This window comes from Lepidochelys kempii, chromosome 13, assembly GCF_965140265.1.
Source record: "Lepidochelys kempii isolate rLepKem1 chromosome 13, rLepKem1.hap2, whole genome shotgun sequence".
NCBI classification, from domain to species: Eukaryota; Metazoa; Chordata; order Testudines; family Cheloniidae; genus Lepidochelys; species Lepidochelys kempii.
The window spans coordinates 11,348,130-11,368,911 of record NC_133268.1 but is presented as its reverse complement, the minus strand read 5'-3'; the positions used below and the strand labels follow the sequence as shown (position 1 = coordinate 11,368,911).

At 39.7% G+C, this 20,782-nt stretch overlaps 1 protein-coding gene across 2 annotated transcripts in view; it reads left to right on the top strand.

Moving 5' to 3' along the window:
• The window catches only part of VAPB (VAMP associated protein B and C), a 58,699-nt gene that overhangs the window by 3,618 nt on the left and 34,299 nt on the right, over positions 1-20,782 (top strand). For both annotated transcript variants that reach the window (XR_012154658.1, XM_073309241.1), the window contains exon 2: positions 19,911-20,063. Coding sequence is in view for 1 of the 2 variants with exons in the window: in XM_073309241.1 (XP_073165342.1) it covers positions 19,911-20,063 (153 nt within the window). In the remaining variant the exon portion in view is untranslated. The remainder of the gene's footprint in view (positions 1-19,910; positions 20,064-20,782) is intronic.

Here is a 20,782-nt window from a genome sequence, read left to right as displayed (position 1 = left end):
CACACACAATTTCCTTGTAAAAACTAGGAAATTAAATGTAAAAACTGTTTAAAAGAATATTATTTAGATTACAAAGTCAAGCACTTGAAACATTTTGATAGTTTTTAATTACATGATCATACTGTTTTTTCCACAGGACTCCTGCCTCATTGAGTGTACAGTATGGATCCCCAAGGGGACAAAATTAAAATTGTATAGACACCTTATTGAAAACTAGTTTTAGAGACATGATTGGTCTGTTAATGCCAGCAAGTACAATTTCATTAGGGAGTAACCATTTTAGGACTTAGCTTATTTTAAATATAATTGTAATGCTGTTGCTTCCTGCCCAGGTTGGGGAGATGTAAGGAAGTGTTCTTTAATACAGTAGTCAGAGAAGTTACTAAAATGAAATGGCCTGGATTGGGCAGATGAGATCTTGCATCAGATTTCTTAGAGGCTAGCCACAGGTAGGCCCTGAGTTGTGAATCAGCAGTGTGCTGTGGTGCTCCCCAGTTGGGAAATAGGAATACTGCCAAATGCATGAATTTAACAACTTGGAAGACAGACCAATAAGAATTACTTCCAGTTGGAAATGCTGTTTCCTGTTCCCAGTGCACAAGCACCTGCTTCTGCATATATGTTTTACGACTCCATGTAACTTCATTTTCTGAAAAGAGCAGAAAAATAACCCTGGAATGAGGTGTACACTTTACTTTTCCTGTTTAATCATAAACACTACTTTGGCATTGGCTTGAGGCTTGGTAGTGTTTTTTGCAAGCTGTCATTAGTTCAGACTTACCCTAAATCCCTTAAATCTGAAAGTGGATGTCTGATGCTTAGGGTAGTTCGTGAACTAGGGTTCTCAGTCCAGTTGCTTGTGGTAATCTTTGTCTACTACAAGCAGCTCATCAGCATAATTGACTCTATCGCTATCAGTCTCAGCAGAGAGGCTAAGGACTGAATAGGTCATGGAGATGAAACTATCCTGTCTCCTCTACATGTGGTTTCTATACTCCAAGTTCTAAGCATGCTGTTGGTAAGGGTTCTTAGGTAAGAACAATGCAAATTTCCAAAATGTTGTATCTGTGTTGTGGCTAAATGGGGATTTCCTGTGTTGTCACTAGAATGGGTGCTGATCTGTGTACACAGAAATCATTTAAAAAAATCTTCTTAAAATTGCCTTTTAGATATGAATAAAGAACAAAACTGAAAAAGCATACAGTGCTTTCTTTAAACTCTTAGAAACCATGAGCCTTTCTGGATTCATGCATAATGGCAGTCTGTACTAGGATTTCTCTACTCCCATCTATTTGAATACTACTGTATGAATAGCTATCCACTACTCTGTTGGAAAACTTATCAGTTCACATTTCACTTTGATTAACAATCAGTTACATAATTAAAGTAAGTGGTTTTGTACTCTCTCAGAAAAATATTAATTTATTCCTGCTCATTTGCTTTTGATTATTAAAAAACCTAATACAGTATCTAAAGAACAGCTAAATTTCCTAAATTTATACAAATCTCAACACACAACCCAAATATGAAACACAATGAATCATTTTCCTAGCAACACTTAAATATTGTCAGTTTGTTACAGTAGCTCTTTTTGCAATGCTACTAAAATCAATAACTTATTCTAACTATGCTAAATGTTCTTTACAGTAGAGCAGGCATGCTGTGTACCTCCTTGAATTGTACTGATTTTAAGTGCATCATTAGTATTATCTTTATAATTAACCGATCACTTTTCATCAGTTGTAACTTTATGGAAACTTAGCATCACTTTAAAAGAAACACTGAAGATACAGTAAGTTATAGTTCATGGCAATCTTTATATCCCCCAAAAGGATTCCTTCAACTTTTCATCTTTTGAAAGTGTGAATTTTTTTAAGTCTATATCTGTTTCATATATTATGGTTATGGATGTGTTAGTAGCAACTCCATAGGTGAGGTTGAGTGTGTGTAGATATATAGTCTAGTTATCACAGTTTTACCATTTTTGAGTCAACTATCTCTTGCTGTATCTTTTGTATGACTCCATGATCTAAAATTGGCTTATGAGTTGTTTTTCAAAGCAGTCTAAGAGATGTAGCCACATCTTCTATTAATTTTAATGGAGGATATATCTAAATCTGTTCTGCAGAAAAGGACCTAGGGGTTACAGTGGACGAGAAGCTGGATATGAGTCAACAGTGTGCCCTTGTTGCCAAGAAGGCCAATGGCATTTTGGGATGTATAAGTAGGGGCATTGCCAGCAGATCGAGGTTCGTGATCGTTCCCCTCTATTTGACACTGGTGAGGCCTCATCTGGAGTACTGTGTCCAGTTTTGGGCCCCACACTACAAGAAGGATGTGGAAAAATTGGAAAGCGTCCAGCGGAGAGCAACAAAAATGATTAGGGGACTGGAACACATGAGTTATGAGGAGAGGCTGAGGGAACTGGGGATGTTTAGTCTATGGAAGAGAAGAATGAGGGGGGATTTGATAGCTGCTTTCATCTATCTGAAAGGGGGTTCCAAAGAGGATGCCTCTAGACCGTTCTCAGTGGTAGCAGATGACAGGACAAGGAGTAATGGTCTCAAGTTGCAGTGGGGGAGATTTAGATATTGGATATTAGGAAAAGCTTTTTCACTAGGAGGGTGGTGAAACACTGGAATGTGTTATGTAGGGAGGTGGTGGAATCTCTTTCCTTAGAAGTTTTTAAGGTCAGGCTTGACAAAACCCTGGCTGGGATGATTTAATTGGGGATCAGCCCTGCTTTGAGCAGGGGGTTGGACTAGATGACCTCCTGAGGTCCCTTCCAACCCTGATGTTCTGTGATTCTATGATAAATCCCCTAGACTATTTTGAAAATTAACCAGGGTCTGTTTTCATTGCCTGCTTGAAAACTAAGCCATTATGGCTTGTGTTAAGGACCTGTTAACTGCTGGAAATGGCTCTCCTGCTGGTAATAGCTCATCTTAAGTGATCACTCTCCTTACAGTGTGTATGATAACACCCATTTTTTCATGTTCTGTGTGTATATAAATCTCCTCGCTGTATTTTCCACTGAATGCATCCGATGAAGTGAACTGTAGCTCACGAAAGCTTATGCTCAAATAAATTGGTTAGTCTCTAAGGTGCCACTAGTACTCCTTTTCTTTTTGGACCGTAGAATCAGGCTGTACTGTACGGTTCCTTAGGAACTGCTGCTGAAATATTTCCCTTATGGGAAGGGGAAAAAGTTAATCGTATACAGCACCTTTATACTAATTTTAGTGCATCTGCTCTAGGGGTGGTTGTACTGGTGTAATTATGTGAGGTTTGGGAACTCACTTTCCTAACCAAAGTAGTTATACTGGTACAAAAAATGTGAATCGGGCAAACTTGCTGTACCTAGTTTGTCAAAGGGCACTAGTATTTAAACTGAAGTGCTTGTAAAAGTCCGAAAATGGATTGGTCTAACTTGGTTAATTTGCCTTCTCAGTTTCTATGGATTAAATTGTGCAGCCCTCCATAGGGCAGAAGTCCCACTAACCTCAATAGGAATTTTGTTTTCATAGGGCTAAATCCTGCAATCACTATCTCATCTAAACACTGATAAAATGTTAGATTTCATACTCAGAACCATTAATCAAAGGGGATCGTAAGTAGGGGCATTCTAAATATTTGTGCACAAAATTATCGTAGTTCTTTGGATTATGTTGAATTCTTCAGAATCTGTTGTTTTTTTAAATAGTAATTTTAGGCCTTCTAGTTGCAAAGTAGTTTGTTCCTATGTAAATCAATTGCATTTCTGTTTCACTTTGCAGCTGTATGAATTAGACGCATCAATGGTGGTCATGTGAACTCTTGATTCATATAAATTGATTGTTTACATAAGAATATAAAGCGAAATTCTACTTTTACACTCCGTGCAGAATTTTGCTCCAAATTATCATTTTAATGGTAATAAAACTTAGTGTAAACACTTGCTTGAATAACTGAAGATGTAATATTGGTCTGCTGAGTTTCTCTTCATTTGAGGCGCATGTAATCTCATGGAAGACTGCAATGGAAAGTACATCTCTTAATAACCATTTTAAAAAGATGTAGGCATTGCTTCAGTCAAGTCTAATGAGTATTTTAAGTGTCAATTTAATTTTGCAGAAAACTAGGTAATATGCAGGTTGATCTCATGTTTGTTTGGGGGGTTTTTTTGGTTTACGGGGGCTGATAGTATTTCCTCTAAATGTAGCTTTTTGCCAAGCTGGAGACAATGTGGAATCAAATGAGCCTTGCTAATTACGTCCACATCTTACTGTAACACTCATTTTCTAATATCTCATTACCATATCAGTCTTATTAGTTCACTGCAGGGTGAAAACACAAGTATTGAAAGAACCTGGCCAGTTAGTACAATAACAAAGCCCTTTTTTTATTTTTTTGTCAATGCAGTTGGTTGTTTTTGAAAGCTTTATTGGATAAGGTTTTAAACAGTTTTTTTTGTCTCATAACTGTTGGCCAGGAATGTCATCTGTTATTTATAGAGAAACAGGATGCTTCATAGAGAAACTCCCCTAACCCATACTTTAAGCCAGATTCCATTGTCTCTAATTAAGCACAACTCCCATTGATGTAAATGGACATTTTGCTAGATTAAGGACCTCTGTATTAGGCCTTTCTTTTTTAGTGAAGAATGAACTCCAGCACTGCAGACAATTCTCATTGCTAGAACCACTTCTCTGAGACCTTTTTCCTTCATCTCTCTCCACTGAGTGCCAGTGATAGAAGAGAGCTTGTGCTTCTGTATATGTGCATCAGTACATAAGCACAGTTATCCACCTTAAGGGCAAGGCTTAAAATAAGGCTCTATAGCGTTGTTGTTGTTGTTTTCCCCCCTCAATATTTGTTCAATATACAAATCTATTATAAGCCACTGCTTTACATGCCAAGGTGGAAATTTCTTGTGCATAAGGGACACAGGATTTTCTTTCCTAATGTGACTGGATTAATTGTTGAGTTTGAAAACTTGGCCTGTTAGGCAGCCTTTTATAGAAAGGGGTTTATGTAATAAATCTGCAACAGCTGTCTTGCTTTTGCTGCCACTCAAAATGTTCTCTCTGTGTGACCGAGCATGACTACTTCCATGTTTAATTAAAAATATGTTTAAGACTGGATAGTAAAGAAGTGACTGAGGTTTTATGCGAACAAAAAATCATGCTCCACCGTACAAAGCTGAGTAAGCTTCTCCTGCCATCGATAATGTCAAAATATTTTTCTCCAAACACCTTTTCTGATATTTCAAAAACTGGCTCTGGTGCTTCCTGCAGTGCCTTATCTCATATTATAGTAACTCTCTGAAAATAATCTCTTTACTAAATGCCATAGCTCTTCTTTGAGCTGTAAACAAAGTCCCTCTTACCATGGTGCTATGGATTAAAGATGCTGTGTTTCTGAACAATTTTATCTTGCATTCTTCAGTTTCCACAGTAGGAGGTAGGGAATTAGGGAAGGAGAGGTATATGCTTGCATGCCCCATAATCCAACAGTTATTTACAATGCAATTTGTAAGATTCTGATCCCTGGTTCTCCCTACAATGGAGGGAAATCTTGTCTTCTGCAAATAGTTTTAAGACCTAGTGCGAGTCACTTGAGCTCACTGAAAGCATGATTATCCCAGGGTCATATTAACTGGCTACACAAGCAAGGAAAATGAAGGCTTTATAAAATGTCTTTTTGCTGCTTATTTATACCATGTGACTTTATATCATTTTTTCCAAATGTTTGTTCTGCTAAAGTTGAGCATGCCGTATTTTCTCTGTTTTACACGCCCATCTATGCCCAGTTGTGGGCATAAGAAGCAATAAAGTAAGAGAGCTTGTGCACAAACAATTGATTAACTTTAATTATATTGGGAGAAAAGCTTTAATTTTATAACCATGGTGAGGCTATAGGTACCTGCACTTACTGTACCAATTACAAACTAAATTAGATTCTGATCACTGCAGACCTAATTCTGCACTCCTGACTCGTGCAGAAATTCAAATTACCTCTATGGGAGTTCCTTTCATATAAGGACTACAGAATGCTTTCTACCTCACTGTCTTGAATTTTGTGCTGTGATTCCTCTGAAAAATAATTGTAGGTTTTTCTCTGCCTCCATTAGGCTCTCTGATCACTCCTAAATGCTGTTTTTGTGTTTTCCATCATATCCTGAAAACATCACTAATAATCCAGCTCTCTAAGAGTTCAACAGCAGAGCCATAGCTTCCGCTGCTTGCAGAGAACAGGATTGATCTCCATTATTAGGTCCTGAATATATTAATAGCAGAAGTTTATTTTATAACCTCCTTGATGTGCAGCCAGTCTGTGTATATCCTGAAACCTTTAATTTTATATCCACTGTTATTTTTATTCAGGTACTTAAAATTATACATAAATTGCATCTTTGAATCTCTTCCAATTCAGTAACAACCTTTGTAGATATAAATTACATGTATAATATATATGAACACATACAGTTTGACTTGTATATAGAAAATGAATACATTAGAACTAGATAATAAGAAAATTATTCTCCATTTATTCTAAAGCCATCATGTTAATGATGATGCTGTTGGTTACAGTGGCCACACATTTGATAGGGTCTTTATGTATAAATAGTCAAGGGTTATAGCAGAATGATGATGCACATTTCTTTAAATTACCATGTTGCTGTAACCTTTGTCCATTTAATGTTCATAGTAACTGCTACTCTTCCTCCCTCCCCCCAATATTAAATACATTCAGTGTTCTGAAATATCAGGGGGTAGCCGTGTTAGTCTGTATCCACAAAAACAACAAGGAGTCCGGTGGCACCTTAAAGACTAATGGATTTATTTGAGCATAAGCTTTCGTGGGTGAAAACCTCACTTCTTCAGATGCATGGAGTGAAAGTTACAGATGCAGATATAAATATACTGACACACAAAGAGAAGGGAGTTACCTCACAAGTGGAGAACCAGTGTTGATAGGGCCAATTCTATTTGGGTGGATGTAGTCCACTCCCAACAATAGATGAGGAGGTGTCAATTCCAGGAGAGGCAAAGCTGCTTCTGTAATGAGCCAGCCACTCCCAGTCCCTATTCAAGCCCAAATAAATGGTGTTAAATTTGCAAATGAATTTTAGTTCTGCTGTTTCTCTTTGAAGTCTTTCTGAAGTTTTTTGTTCAAGTATAGCTACTTTCAAATTTGTTATAGAACGTCCAGGAAGATTGAAGTGTTCTCCCACAGGCATTTTTGTGTGTTACCATTCCTGATGTCTGATTCGTGTCAATTTATTCTTTTCCGTAGGGACTGTCCGGTTTGGCCAATGTACATGGCAGAGGGGCTTTGCTGGCACATGATGGCATATATAACATTAGTAGACATGCAGGTGAATGAGCCTCTGGTGTGGCTGATATGGTTGGGTCCTCTGATGGTGTCACTAGAGTAGATATGGGGACAGAGTAGGCAACGAGGTTTGCTACAGGGATTGGTTCCTGGGTTAGTGTTTCCGTGGTGTGTACTTGCTGGTGAGTATTTGCTTCAGGTTGGGGGGCTGTCTGTAAGCGAGGACTGGCCTGTCTCCCAAGGTCTGTGAGAGTGAGGGATAGTTTTCCAGGATAGGTTGTAGATCATTGATAATGTGCTGGGGAGGTTTTAGCTGGGGGCTGTACGTGATGGCCAGTGGTGTTCTGTTGTTTTCCTTGTGGGCCTGTCCTGTAGTAGGTGATATCTGGGTACCCGTCTTGCTCTGTCAGTCTGTTTCCTCACTTCCCCAGGTGGGTATTGTAGTTTTAAAAATGCCTGTAGGTGTTTTCCTCTGTCTGAGGGATTGGAGCAAATTTGGGTTGTATCTTAGGGCTTGGCTGTAGACAATGGATCGTGTGATGTGTCCTGGATGGAAGCTGGAGGCATGTAGGTGTTTTTGTGTGTCAGTATATTTGTCTGCATCAGTAAGTTTCACTCCATGCATCTGAAGAAGTGAGGTTTTTACCCACGAAAGCTTATGCTCAAATAAATCTGTTAGTCTTTAAAGTGCCACTGGACTCCTTGTTGCTCTGAAATAGAGATATCTGGGTAGATGGGGCTTGCGTGGCCAGAAAAAATTACTTCAGAGCAAATATAAGAAGAAAATATGCCCACCAAACCATGAAATTTACTCCTGGGGGAATTCTGCATATCTGGGGACATGCAGAATTCCTCTGTCCCGCATACTTTTGTATTTTCCCACATAAAATACATTTTCCCAAGAAGTGCTGCAGTTCTGCCTTTTGCCCACCAGGAGCCATTGTGGTGCCAGAGCAGCTGGCTGTTCTGGTGCCCACAGCGGCCTCTGGTGGGCAAAAAGTGGGACTGCAGTACTTCTGTTTCAGAATGTATTTTCGGAGCCAGGGGAGAGAATTCTATGCCCAGTGCTGCAGAATTCCCCCAGGAGTAGAAGTTCATCACAGTACCCTGCCCACGAAGCTAGGGAAGGACAGAGTGGGGCAAACTAGGCTGCTGGGAGGAGGGGGGGTGTCACAGACTGGAGTACTGAATGGCTAGTGAGAGGAACAGACTGGGGCATTGGCTCAGGAGCTAGTGGAGTGACTGAGGATGTGGGAGGGGGGCTGCAGAGACCCATGGGGATGGGGAGGTGCAGGGACGGGCAGAAGTGCCTGACTGAATGGGGGAGGCTTGGGGTCAGCCAGGGTCTGCATGAGGGAGGCTTCCCAACTCCCTAACAATCCCACCCCTTTGTCCCCCTCACCCCCTAAAAAACCTGCTCCTTCCCACACTCGGCACCCTCCAGGTTCACTCCTAGGCTCCTTCACTCTCGCTCAGCTCCTCCGTTACCCCAGGCTCCCCCAAGTCTTTGCACTGCTTCTGACAGGTGCAGGAAATACAGTTCTGTATTGTAATTTTAAATGAACGACTCAAAGTTCTGTAGTATGCCTTATAAAGAATCTATTTTTGCTGACAGATATTTTGATATAAATTACCAAAGTAATTTCCTGGCATGATTATATTATGGTATTTTGACAAAATGTGCAGAATTTTGCAGAGTTTTCAAATATTGTGTGCAGAATTTTGAATTTTTTGGTGCAGAATTCCCCCAGGAGTAACACTAATACCACTAAGGCCTTTTAGAAGACAACTCCTGAAATAAAATTTTTGGGGCTCTTTAAGTCTTGTGCTGACTTCAGTGTACAAATAGCAGCATGAGCAGTGCCATTTCAGGCTTCTCCAGCCTTTGTGCTTCTCTTTCTTGTTGGAAGGACTACTTCTGTACGTAAGGGTGTGCTTAATTCTCCATAGCCATTCAGTCTTAAGTCAACTCTAAGTGATCAAACAAGATTGTGTGGTGTGTTTTGAGATGCAAGTATTTGGAATAGGACTGAGAACACAAACTGATTTCCGTGCGGCTAAACATGTTTTAGCAACTACTGCATTGGGTCACTACTGAAAGTCACATGTCCATAGCCCAGGATTGGCACATCTCGAATAAATCGTAGAAGTTGTGTTGGTGAGGTGGAGAATAGCTGCAAGATGGAGCAAATAACAAGTTGACATAACTATAAAGACAGATTAGATAGCAAATGGAAATGCAGGAACAGTTGTCAAAACAGAATTTTACAAGAAATAGGAAAAAATCTTTGTCACAGCAAATTCTCTTTTGGACTGATGCTTCTAGAAACTTTATTTTTAAAATAGCATATACTGTCAACATTGTGTCAAGTATCCGGGGGGGCAGGGGGGTAGCCATGTTAGTCTGTATCCACAAAAACGAGTCCGGTGGCACTTTAAAGACTAACCAATTTATTTGGGCATACGCTTTCGTGGGTAAAAAAGCATCTGAATTGAGTTTTTTACCCACGAAAGCTTAGGCCCAAATAAATTGTTTAGTCTTTAAGGTGCCACAGGACTCCTTGCTGTTACTATCAACATTGTACCTGACGTGGATATGAGCTCCAGCCCAACATCACCACTCCCCCCAAACTAAAAGGGCTTGATTTTTAAGTCCTAAGCATCCAGAACTCCAGTGGAAGTTGAGATCTTAGCACCTGTGGGCAAATTAACTTCACAGGGCCTGTCAAAGTTCCTCCCCCACTCTGAACTCTAGGGTACAGATGTGGGGACCTGCATGAAAAAACCTCCTAAGCTTATCTTTACCAGCTTAGGTCAAAACTTCCCCAAGGTACAAAATATTCCCCCCGTTGTCCTTGGACTGGCCGCTACCACCACCAAACTAATACTGGTTACTGGGGAAGAGCTGTTTGGACGTGTCTTTCCCCCCAAAATACTTCCCAAAACCCTGCACCCCACTTCCTGGACAAGGTTTGGTAAAAAGCCTCACCAATTTGCCTAGGTGACTACAGACCCAGACCCTTGGATCTTAAGAACAATAAACAATCCTCCCAACACTTGCACCCCCCCTTTCCTGGGAAATGTTGGGTAAAAAGCCTCACCAATTTGCATAGGTGACCACAGACCCAAACCCTTGGATCTGAGAACAATGAAAAAGCATTCAGTTTTTTACAAGAAGACTTTTAATAAAAAAATAGAAGTAAATAGAAATAAAGAAATCCCCCCTGTAAAATCAGGATGGTAGATATCTTACAGGGTAATTAGATTCAAAAGCTTAGAGAACCCCTCTAGGCAAAACCTTAAGTTACAAAAAAGATACACAGACAGAAATAGTTATTCTATTCAGCACAATTCTTTTCTCAGCCATTTAAAGAAATCATAATCTAACACATACGTAGCTAGATTACTTACTAAAAGTGCTAAGACTCCATTCCTGGTCTATCCCCGGCCAAGACGACTACAGACAGACACAGACCCTTTGTTTCTCTCCCTCCTCCCAGCTTTTGAAAGTATCTTGTCTCCTCATTGGTCATTTTGGTCAGGTGCCAGCGAGGTTACCTTTAGCTTCTTAACCCTTTACAGGTGAGAGGAGCTTTCCCCTGGCCAGGAGGGATTTCAAAGGGGTTTACCCTTCCTTTTATATTTATGACAGGGCCCCTGGCAATTACCCTGCTTACTACCCCCTACGCTGGTCCTGGTTTTTATATGCAGAAAAACAGTTGTTGTGGCACAAGTGGGCCATGAAGTTTTTGTAGCATGTTGTGAGGGGGAAGAAAAAAGACTGAGAACCCCTGTCTTAGATTCATCCTACTTCATCTTGCTGTAAAGGTTTTTTAAATACTTTTGGATGAAAAATACTAAGTTTTCTGTAATTACCGTTTTCTTTTCAAGTGCAGGTAGGGTATTGAAGTTGTGTGGGAGGTTTCTTCTGTTCAAGAAGATTTTATTCTGGTGAGGTGGGTTTTTTTTTGTTTTATTCCACTGGAAAAATAGAATAGTTATATTCTGCTCCCATTATTCTGACACGTCCCCTTTTTTCTGCTATAAAGCATAACTTAGTAAATGTTTATTCCATGCATTAACAATATGATGTAATTCATTTGGAACCCAATTCTAAAATAATGCTTACCTTTTAAAAACAGATGTTTAGAAGTAAAATCCAGCCACATGTGCTGTTAATCCTTTTGTTTACTTCATCATTCATAGAGCATGTTTTTAAGATTTTAGGACACAAGAAAAAATATTTGCTCAAATTATTTTCTGTTTGTGTAAAACTTCTAAAATTACTTAATACAAAATGCTTGGATGTAATAAACTCTAAAGAAGTCAGATTGGAACAAGCAAGTGAAAATCTGATAAATACTTCAGTGTTGAAGGACGTGCTCATCTGTCTCTGTTGGCAAGCTTGAGTGTGACCTCACTCTTTACAGTTTTTACAACTGTGAAGTAAACAGTTAATAACACTAAGGATATAGAAGGTGACAAAGGAGCATGCGCATTCATATACTGAAAATATTCTTTCAATATCTTAGTCATGTTTCTTCCCCTCCCCCACACTCCCATTGTGAGGTGAGGTATGTTCTTGGCAAGAATAGATTGTGCCAAAACAGGCAGAGAAGGAAGGACAATGATTAATCGATCCAAACTGAATAATTTTTAAACTATGAACAGCGTTCCAAGTTTGGCATCTGGATCTCGTAATCATGTTGGGTTTTTATACACTTCTCTTTCCTGTTGACTCTTTTTAATTTAAAAATTGTTATGTAATTTTTAAACACTTTTTTCCCTGTCTTATTCCCTCCTCTGTATTTTGACATTGGTAGTGCCTGTTAATGTAACAATTTGTTTTTCCAGTAGCTCTTTCCTGAAGATTACTTCAGATGGGGGTGGGGAACGGAGAAATTACATTCTCTTCTCTTCTACTCCCATTGCACCAAGCATCCTTGCAGTTGAGGATGTTCATGGTGGTAGGAGGAGGACAGATTTTCACAGGACTGAGTTTTCCAAAGAGCTCCCATTTAAAATCTGGGTATTTGTTCATATGTATTCCGCTGATGGTGCACATGTGCCCTATGCACTCCAGTTAGAATTCATTTGGCCAGCGGTATCTGTTGGGACTTATGGGTATGGTTTTACTACAGAGTTAGCTCAGGTGAGGCTAGCACTGGAGGAGCATCCCCCCAGCCCTACCTGTGTCAATTCATAGGAGCAAGTTTTAGATTCAACTAGCAAGGGCTTACCTGCTTCAGGAAAGATTCAGCAATATAGAATTAGTCAGTCAACTGCAGGCACATCATCAAACGTCCGTGAGAACTTGCCCTGGGCTTCTAGGCCCTATAGCTTTCTGCTCTCATGTAATTCAGCATACCAGACTTCATTTTCACTGCCTGCAGGAGTGGTTGAAGTCCTATATCAGCCCATCAGATATCACTAGAGAAGAAAATGTAGGTCCCCCAGGGAGTCCTATAATTTTAGATTGGTAGAAGGGTCCTGAGAAAGTTTGTGAAGGGGTTCCCTTCTCTCCACTATTACATCCAAACAATAACAAATGCATCCAATCCAGTATGATGGGGTTTCAACTGGACCACTTACAGACTCACCGTTCTTGTCTTGTCAAGAAGCCCAGTTGTACATAAACACTCTGGAATTGAGAGCAATTAGTCATGCTTGCATAACGTTCCTTCCAGCTCTGAGGATCATCTGTTCAGGTCTTGATAGATGACACCACAGTGATGTTTTACATAACCCCACAGGGAGGAGCAAGATCCACCCCTCTTTGCCAGGAAACTATGCATCTGTGAAACTGGTGTATCAGTTACAATGTAAATCTAAGTAGTCTTCACTTAACAGGACCACAGAATGTTCAGGCTGATCACCTCAGGCAATTTATAAGCAAACATGAATGGCAGCAAAGAATGCTGTCAAGGATTATCCAAGAAATATTTGTCAGGATCAGTCCTCCATAGATCTGTTGTTCATTGTTACAAACAGGAAGTGTTCCAAGTTTTACTCCAGAGGAGGTCAAGGGTAAGGGCCTCTGTAAGATGCATTCATGTTCCCTGGTCTCCCAAGTCTGATATGTGCTTAGCCTCCAATTTTTTTAAATCTCAGGAATAATTAGAAAACTCAGAAAGACTTGGGGCAAAATGACAGTCCTGGCACAAGCCAGGTTAATGCAATTTTAGTTCTTGGATCTGATGAATCTATCAATTTGACCCCCTATTCAGCAACTACTTCAACGGAACCTGATGTCACAAAGGGAGGGCCAGAGCCAACTTCCGTACTCCTTACAGGTTGCTGATAGTTGTCAGCGCTAGAGAGAAGTGGCTCACCAGAAATCTAGAATATCTTCATAAGTGTAGAAAGGACTCTACCAGGACTATCTATTTTGCCAAATGGAAAAGGTTTATCATTTGGCCCAAATCGACGACTACGTTCTTTATAGACTCGGATTCCTAGGCATACTGCTGATCATTACAGAGATCAGGACTGGTCATAAATTCCTTAGTCTACTCACAAGTCATGTCAAGTTAATCCCTCTCCACTTCAAAGGCACTCAGTTTTCTCTCATCCCATAGTAGCTAGATTCCTGAAGGGCCTTATCAGGATTTATCCCCTAATGAGATGACCTATCACCCTGTGGGCTCTAAACATATTAATGGGGTTGATCGGACCACCCTTTGAGCCCCTAGCATCATGCTGCTCTCTTTTTTCACCAGTCCATCAAAACAATGTGTTTGGTAGCAATAACATTTGCCTAAAGGGTGGGAGAGATTCATAACCTTATGTCAAGACTGCCTTACCCTGTCTGTATAGAATATAGTATAATTTTGGATAACAAGTTGCAATTAGGTCTCAGAATACTGTCTGACTTCCCTCTCAGTCAAGTAATTCACCACCTTCTCTTATTCTCCAAGTCAAACTAGAAAACGTAAGCTAAGCTACATACTCTAGAAGTGCATAAAACACTGTCATTTGGTCTAGGTAGGACTAAGCCATTTGTGGTGGTATTATTTGTTTGCCTTAACGTAGTGTCCGGGTGCAGTAGTCATGGACTAGGACCCCATTGTGCTAGGTGCTGTACAAACAGAACAAAAAAAGCAGCTTCCCCCAAGAGCTAGCTTGTAAATTTATTTGTAGTTTACACAGGCGGGATGAAAGGGAAACACATTTCAACTTAGACTTTCTTTTGGGATTACTGGCTACATTAGACTGTGCTGTGAATATTAGCTAATTGCGGACCATCAGGGTTCAGGTAGCCTCAGTAGCTCCTTTGAGAAGTGTACTCGTAGTAGAAATATATAGGTAGCTGCTTCAATACACTCATTTGCACATCACTTCTCCAGTGTAGAAGCTCCACAGTGTGGTGCTTATTCTGGCAGGGTTGTTTTACAGTTATTTAGTTACACTGACTGCCTTTATGTTTTTTTGCATCACTGCACTCCCCAGGGAGTAAGTTAATGGCTGGCTTTGGGGCTGCTGGACCAGATCTTTGTGAAGTATCTATTTCCCGTGGTAGTACGTACTTTTGCTACCTTTGAAAAGAACTGCCTGGCCATAGCATGAATTGGTAGGCGAAAGCAAGGTAGCAAAGATGTGAAAAGAATAAACCAGAGGTGAATAGGTTAGAAGTGAGTGATGCAGTTATACAGATCTGCCTATTTTTTAAAAAATTAATTTTCAAATTCAGAATAGGAGGGCTGCTTTCAACCAAATACTTCTGAATTATATAATATAGATACTCTTGCCTTCTCATTCCTAAACTACTTTGATTTTAAAAAGTTGCTGATGCTTCCTTAATTACAGGAAAAAGCACTCCTTTTCACAAGATTCCCTGTGATTAGGTAAGTATTATACTTACTACTTCAGGTGGAGAAATTTTAAGGGCCCAAACCTGCTCCTGTTTAAATTGGTGTCAACTCCCATTGATTTTAATCACAAGACCAAGTACTTAAGTGATCTATCTAAGGGCAGGTCTACATTACAGCAGGGATTGACGCTCTGAGATCACCGGTGGTCAATTTAGCAGGTCTAGTAAAGACCCGCCAAATGGACTGCAGATCGCTCTCCGCCCGATGACCCCTGTACCCTACACCTGACAAGAAGAGTAAGGTAAGTTAACAGGAGATTTTTTTTCTCCCATTGCCCCCACCCCCTTCCCCCTCAACGGTAATTCAACCTAAGGTACGTCGACTCCAGCTACCACGGTAGTATAGACGTAGCCTAAGGATAGACAGCAAGACAGTGGTAGAGCTTTGATTGGAACTCAGGACTTCCTGACTCCCATCCATGTACTTGTTCTTCCAGACCATGCTGTCTCACTTGACATTTCAGCTTATTTCATTTTAAAGCTTATTCTTAAAGGACATAAACTTGAAATCTAATCAAATCTTAAAAGAAAAAAAAATTAAAATAGCAAGTGCTATACCTGCCACTGAGCCCTCCTGTCAGTTTTTGTGGTTTTACAATCAACCATTTTTCTTTAAAAATGTATATATATATTTCTCCATTATTTCTGCGAGAAGATGCACACAAACTTAGAGGGAAAGGAGTATGCAAGGGAAAGAGTAACTGACTCCAAGATCTGTGAAATGCATAGTAAACAAACTGAGAAAATAGGCTTTATCTAGTCTTCCAGTTAAATTAATCATAGGTGTTACTGTTTGTAACAGGTTTTAAAAGGTTCAGATAGAAGTGTGATGTTGTTTTATTTCGGTTTCTTCCCTTTAAGTTGAGGCTGTCCATATAAAACTCTAGCGGGAGGATAACTCAAGTTGCCACCCATGCTGCTGTGGTCACACTTCTGTTTTTATCTCAAGCAGAGCTAGCTCCTGTATTACCCGAGTTGGAAATAACACCTCCCAGTTGCAATGTAGGTTCACTGACTGCAAGTACATGAGTAGTCCCATTTTTGAAGTTAGATATGTGCTTAAGTGCTTTGCTGAATCAGGGCTAGAGAACAGAAGTGATTAAAGATGTTAGTATGGGGTATGTGTCCACTTTGAGCCAGGGGTGTGATTCCCAGCTTGAGGAGATGCACTAAAAATAATGCAGCTGTAGCAACATGAGTTACCAGAAGGAGCGAACTGCCTTGAGACAGTAGATAATCCTGGGGTGGCTAGCCCGTCTGACCACTTGTGCTGCCACAGCTACACTATTTTTAGCACACTAGTTTGATGGCTATCATGTCCCCAGCTCAAAGTGTAGGCATACCCTCCCTGTATGTGAGGATTGTTTGCCTAATCTCTCCCGCGCACCCCCTCCCCCCCACGTAAGAGGCCTTGACTAGGATACAAATAATTTCATAAAGGATGCACAAATAGAAGCCATCCAAGTGAAATGACAGTGTGGTGACGTATTTGCCATGATAATTGGTGATGGAATACACATGTACTGTACTATTCGGCAAACTCGTATTAGCCGAATAGTACAGTACATGAATTTGTGTGCTGCATTTGTAAGGTAAGGTAACAAGCCTTTATTAAATGTTAGATAGTTGACATACTCTTTTGACTTAATTCTCAAACACTTTTTTTTCTTTGAAATGATCATCTTACAAATTATAAAACGCTACAATGTAGAATGACACTTTTTAAGATAAGATTGATATAGCACTGGTGTTTCAATAGGAAATAGAGCATGGCAAATTGTGAGATAATGCAGTGATCTTTAAATATGAAGGGTTGCATGCATAGCTTCTGGATGGAAAGCCACAGAAACAGTTTGAAAATAACTGTGGGAAAATATGTTGGAGTATATATGAAAGTCAGATACCTCCTGTCCTTGGTAATATACACTTGTGACCCCTGAGGCACAAGCTAGGAGGTACTGTGTTTGTTTTTTTGTTTGCATGCAGTATCTAGCAATGTTAATGTTGCCTGTTGTTTTGCATTAATACAAATCAACTTTTTTCGGACTGGCTGAAAAAATTCAGAAGATCCCAGAACATTCCAAACTTTTCACCACCAAATTCAACTTGTTACATTCTTCCTTTTAGATAGTGTGCATGACAACCCTATGTCAGATTATGTACAGACAGATTCTCCATTTCCTATAACTTTTTCACCATTTTTCTCATGTTGTTTTTAAAGAACAGAGAAAAAGTTTCCTAGCTTTAGAAATAAATTTCATTTAGAGGGGAAACTTTCTGTGAGTATACTTAGATTTGCTGGGTAAGAATCTGTAGAAGTATAATCTCATTTTTCTGGAAATGTTAGTAACAGTGAATATGGTTTTTTTGTCATTTGTCAATCTTTTGATGAATTAGGCCAGATTTTTAATAGAGCTCAGTTTTCAGTAGCTCCCATCTAGGCACTAAAGAGTCTTTAGTCTTCCCTGCAGAGTTGACTCAGGTTCTTATTACGTTGTTCTCCCATACAAAACTCTTGCCTAAATGTGGTGGTGCTTTTGACCCCAACTGGCTAGCCTGCCTTGGGATAGAGGCTTAAGCCCAAATGCTGCTTATGCTTGGGCTAGTGACCCACCCACTTTGCAGTGAGAACACAGCTTGCTTGCATGCTGATAGTCCTCCAGTGCTTTTGACAGTTTCTCTTCTCTCTCCCCAGCCCCCCTCACCCCCACCCCATGTTCCCAGTACACACACATCCCACAACTCATGGGGAAAAATCTCTGAGAGGCTTACTGCAGCACTAAGAACCATGGGACAGTGCCCCAGAAGTCCTAGAGATACATGAGTGAGTGCAGCACCAGTGTGGATGCAATTAAGTGAACACATTCAAGTCTGGTTTTGCAGTGTGGCTGCTTGCAGCCTGGCTAGTCAAACATAGGTGCCAGTTGCCCAAGTTAACTCTGCAGTAAAGTCATAACCTGAATGGCCAGTTTTTCAGAAGTGCTCACACCCAGAAATTTCTGTTTAGAGCAGTAAACAGTACCTTTCCCCACCATTAAGATCTATCTTGAAAATCTGCCTACTTTACTGAGGTGCCTAAATGAATGCTGAGCTCCTTTGAAAATCTATCCCCAAAATCTATTTCAGAATTATTTCATGACTCCTAATTATAGCCCTTTGTCTCTGAATGTTCTCAAAGTGGCGGCGGGAATCATGGACTCCATTCCAATAGGAAGACTGAGGGAATTTAGTGATTACACCTTTGGACCATCATAGTGCCACATGACTGAGTAGAGCAAGAATTTGGTGGATAGAGGGACTGCTTCATGTTATGAAACGTGTGTTCAGCCCTAAATTCCATGGGCTTCCCCTTTTGGTGCCTTCTTGATAGCAAATACACATCTAATGTGCTGTTCACAGTGCAGGCAGAACTGATGCTATATTGATGTTGGAGGGGATGTGGTTTTTTCCTTTTTAAACTATTTGCATCAAGGACATTGGCTTTAAGCCTTTAGAATTTTTACAATTTTATCATAATCACCTTAAGACCAGATTTGGAGGAGGGAAAGCGAGCCTATCATTCAATCTGATTTATTTCAAGCTGAAGGTGCTGTGGTCTGGAACAAGTCCCATCTTTCTGAAGCAGCAACAGTTATATAAAGGAATGTAACATTAAAAAAAAGTACTAAAACAAATGATCACTTTTGTATCCAGTTGAAAATCTATTTCGCCTCCTTTTCTGGGAGTTTCTTCATATTTTACAGTTCAAAATATGAAGAAAATTTGCATACTACAGTGTTAAATGTTCATGTCCACTTGGCTTTTATTCTCTAGGATTTTTGGTAATTCCCTCCAATGATTATGCACCAAGTTGTTTTTTTTGTAGCCTTTGTCAGAAGCAAGTTAATCTAAATGTTTTCACTTCTGTAATTGTCTTGCTCTGTTAATATGAAGCACAGAGAAATGAGTGCAGTAGCACACTAGCTAATATTTGGACTGCCAGCAATCTATAGCTCTGATCCAATTAGAAATCCCAAGTGTGTCCTTTGAATGACATGCTTTCACTGGGACACCCCACTACTCCATGGTTGACTCTTGTACTAACCACTCTCTTATAACTCTGCCTTCCTTTTTAATATGTGCAATATTCGCTTTTTTGTCCATTTAGACAGCTTTACGATTTCTTAACGATTAGACTTTCCTTCTAAAACTTTCTCCTCTATACAGCCTAGAATAAAGTGGGTCAAACTCTCTGCTTTCAGTGTTTTTCATAGATATTTTGGTCAGAAGGGACCGTTATGATCATCTAGTTTGACCTCCTGCACAACGCAGGCCACAGAATTTCACCCACCATTCCTGCAAAAAACCTCACACCTATATCTGTGCTATTGAAGTTATATCTGTGAACATCCAAAATACCTCTGACTTCAGTATTTACTTCACAATTACAACAGTGTAAGATAGTGGAATTCAGCTGCTACATTAGCATGATGTACCAACTATCCTTCCTTGTAGCTTATTAGTCATTAAAGGCAAAGCTCAACTATTGATATGGCTCAGATTTTCAGAGGCCTCAACCCATCCTCAGTTCTGCTTGAACAGTTAACTGTAGATGCTGCTAATGGAAGCTGAATATCTAACTACTTTATAAGATTTGTAGATACAAACTTTGAGTCTGTCTAAACTCAAAGTTTAGAGAGTATTTTTAATATAATTTTAAAATCTTCTTTGCTGTGTTCTGCAGGTCCTTTCACAGATGTTGTCACCACAAACCTGAAACTTGGTAATCCTACAGACAGAAATGTGTGCTTCAAAGTGAAAACTACAGCACCACGTAGATACTGTGTAAGGCCTAACAGTGGAATTATTGATGCAGGAACATCAATTAACGTTTCCGGTAAGTCACTCAAAATGGCTTGTTTTGTAGTTGAAGCCAGTCTCATCAAATCAGTGATTTTTTTTTTTTTTTTTAGAACACTGTGTGAACTAAATATATATTGGGGAAAGTGGAGAGACAAGCAAGAGAGCATGATTTCATATTTATTTTATCTCCATGTAAAACCAACCTTTTTATACACCTCTACTTATTCCTGGTGGCTTAATTTTTAAATCTTTTATATTTTGATAAGAGCTAAAACAAATCAGTATAAACAATGCAGATAATTACGTTCAGAATGCACGTGTTTTGTACTCCCTGAAAATGCGGTGTGTGCTTTGGCACTTAAAAAAAACAAGACTTTACTTTGTAAGGGGAAAAGGTTCATGGGTTTATTTGTCTGTTTATTGACAAGTGATAGCTGAATTTTTAACTTGCATAAATCCGCAGAAGTTTGGTAACTGAATTATAGCAATCATAAAAAGACACAGCAGACTGGTGTGCTGTAAGTTTACAGAGCTGAATATATTTCCCACTGAAATGGGAAGATTTTGTAACTGTTTAATTTACACCACTGCAACCCAGAGAAAAATTTGGCCCTTAAAGATAAATGTTTTCAACTTTAAATTACATCTCTCTCGGACTATTTTTCTAGAATTTGCAGATGTTACTGGAACAGTCAGATAATATTCCATAAACCCAGTGTCACAATAGTAGTAGAGAATTAGATAGAGATTTAA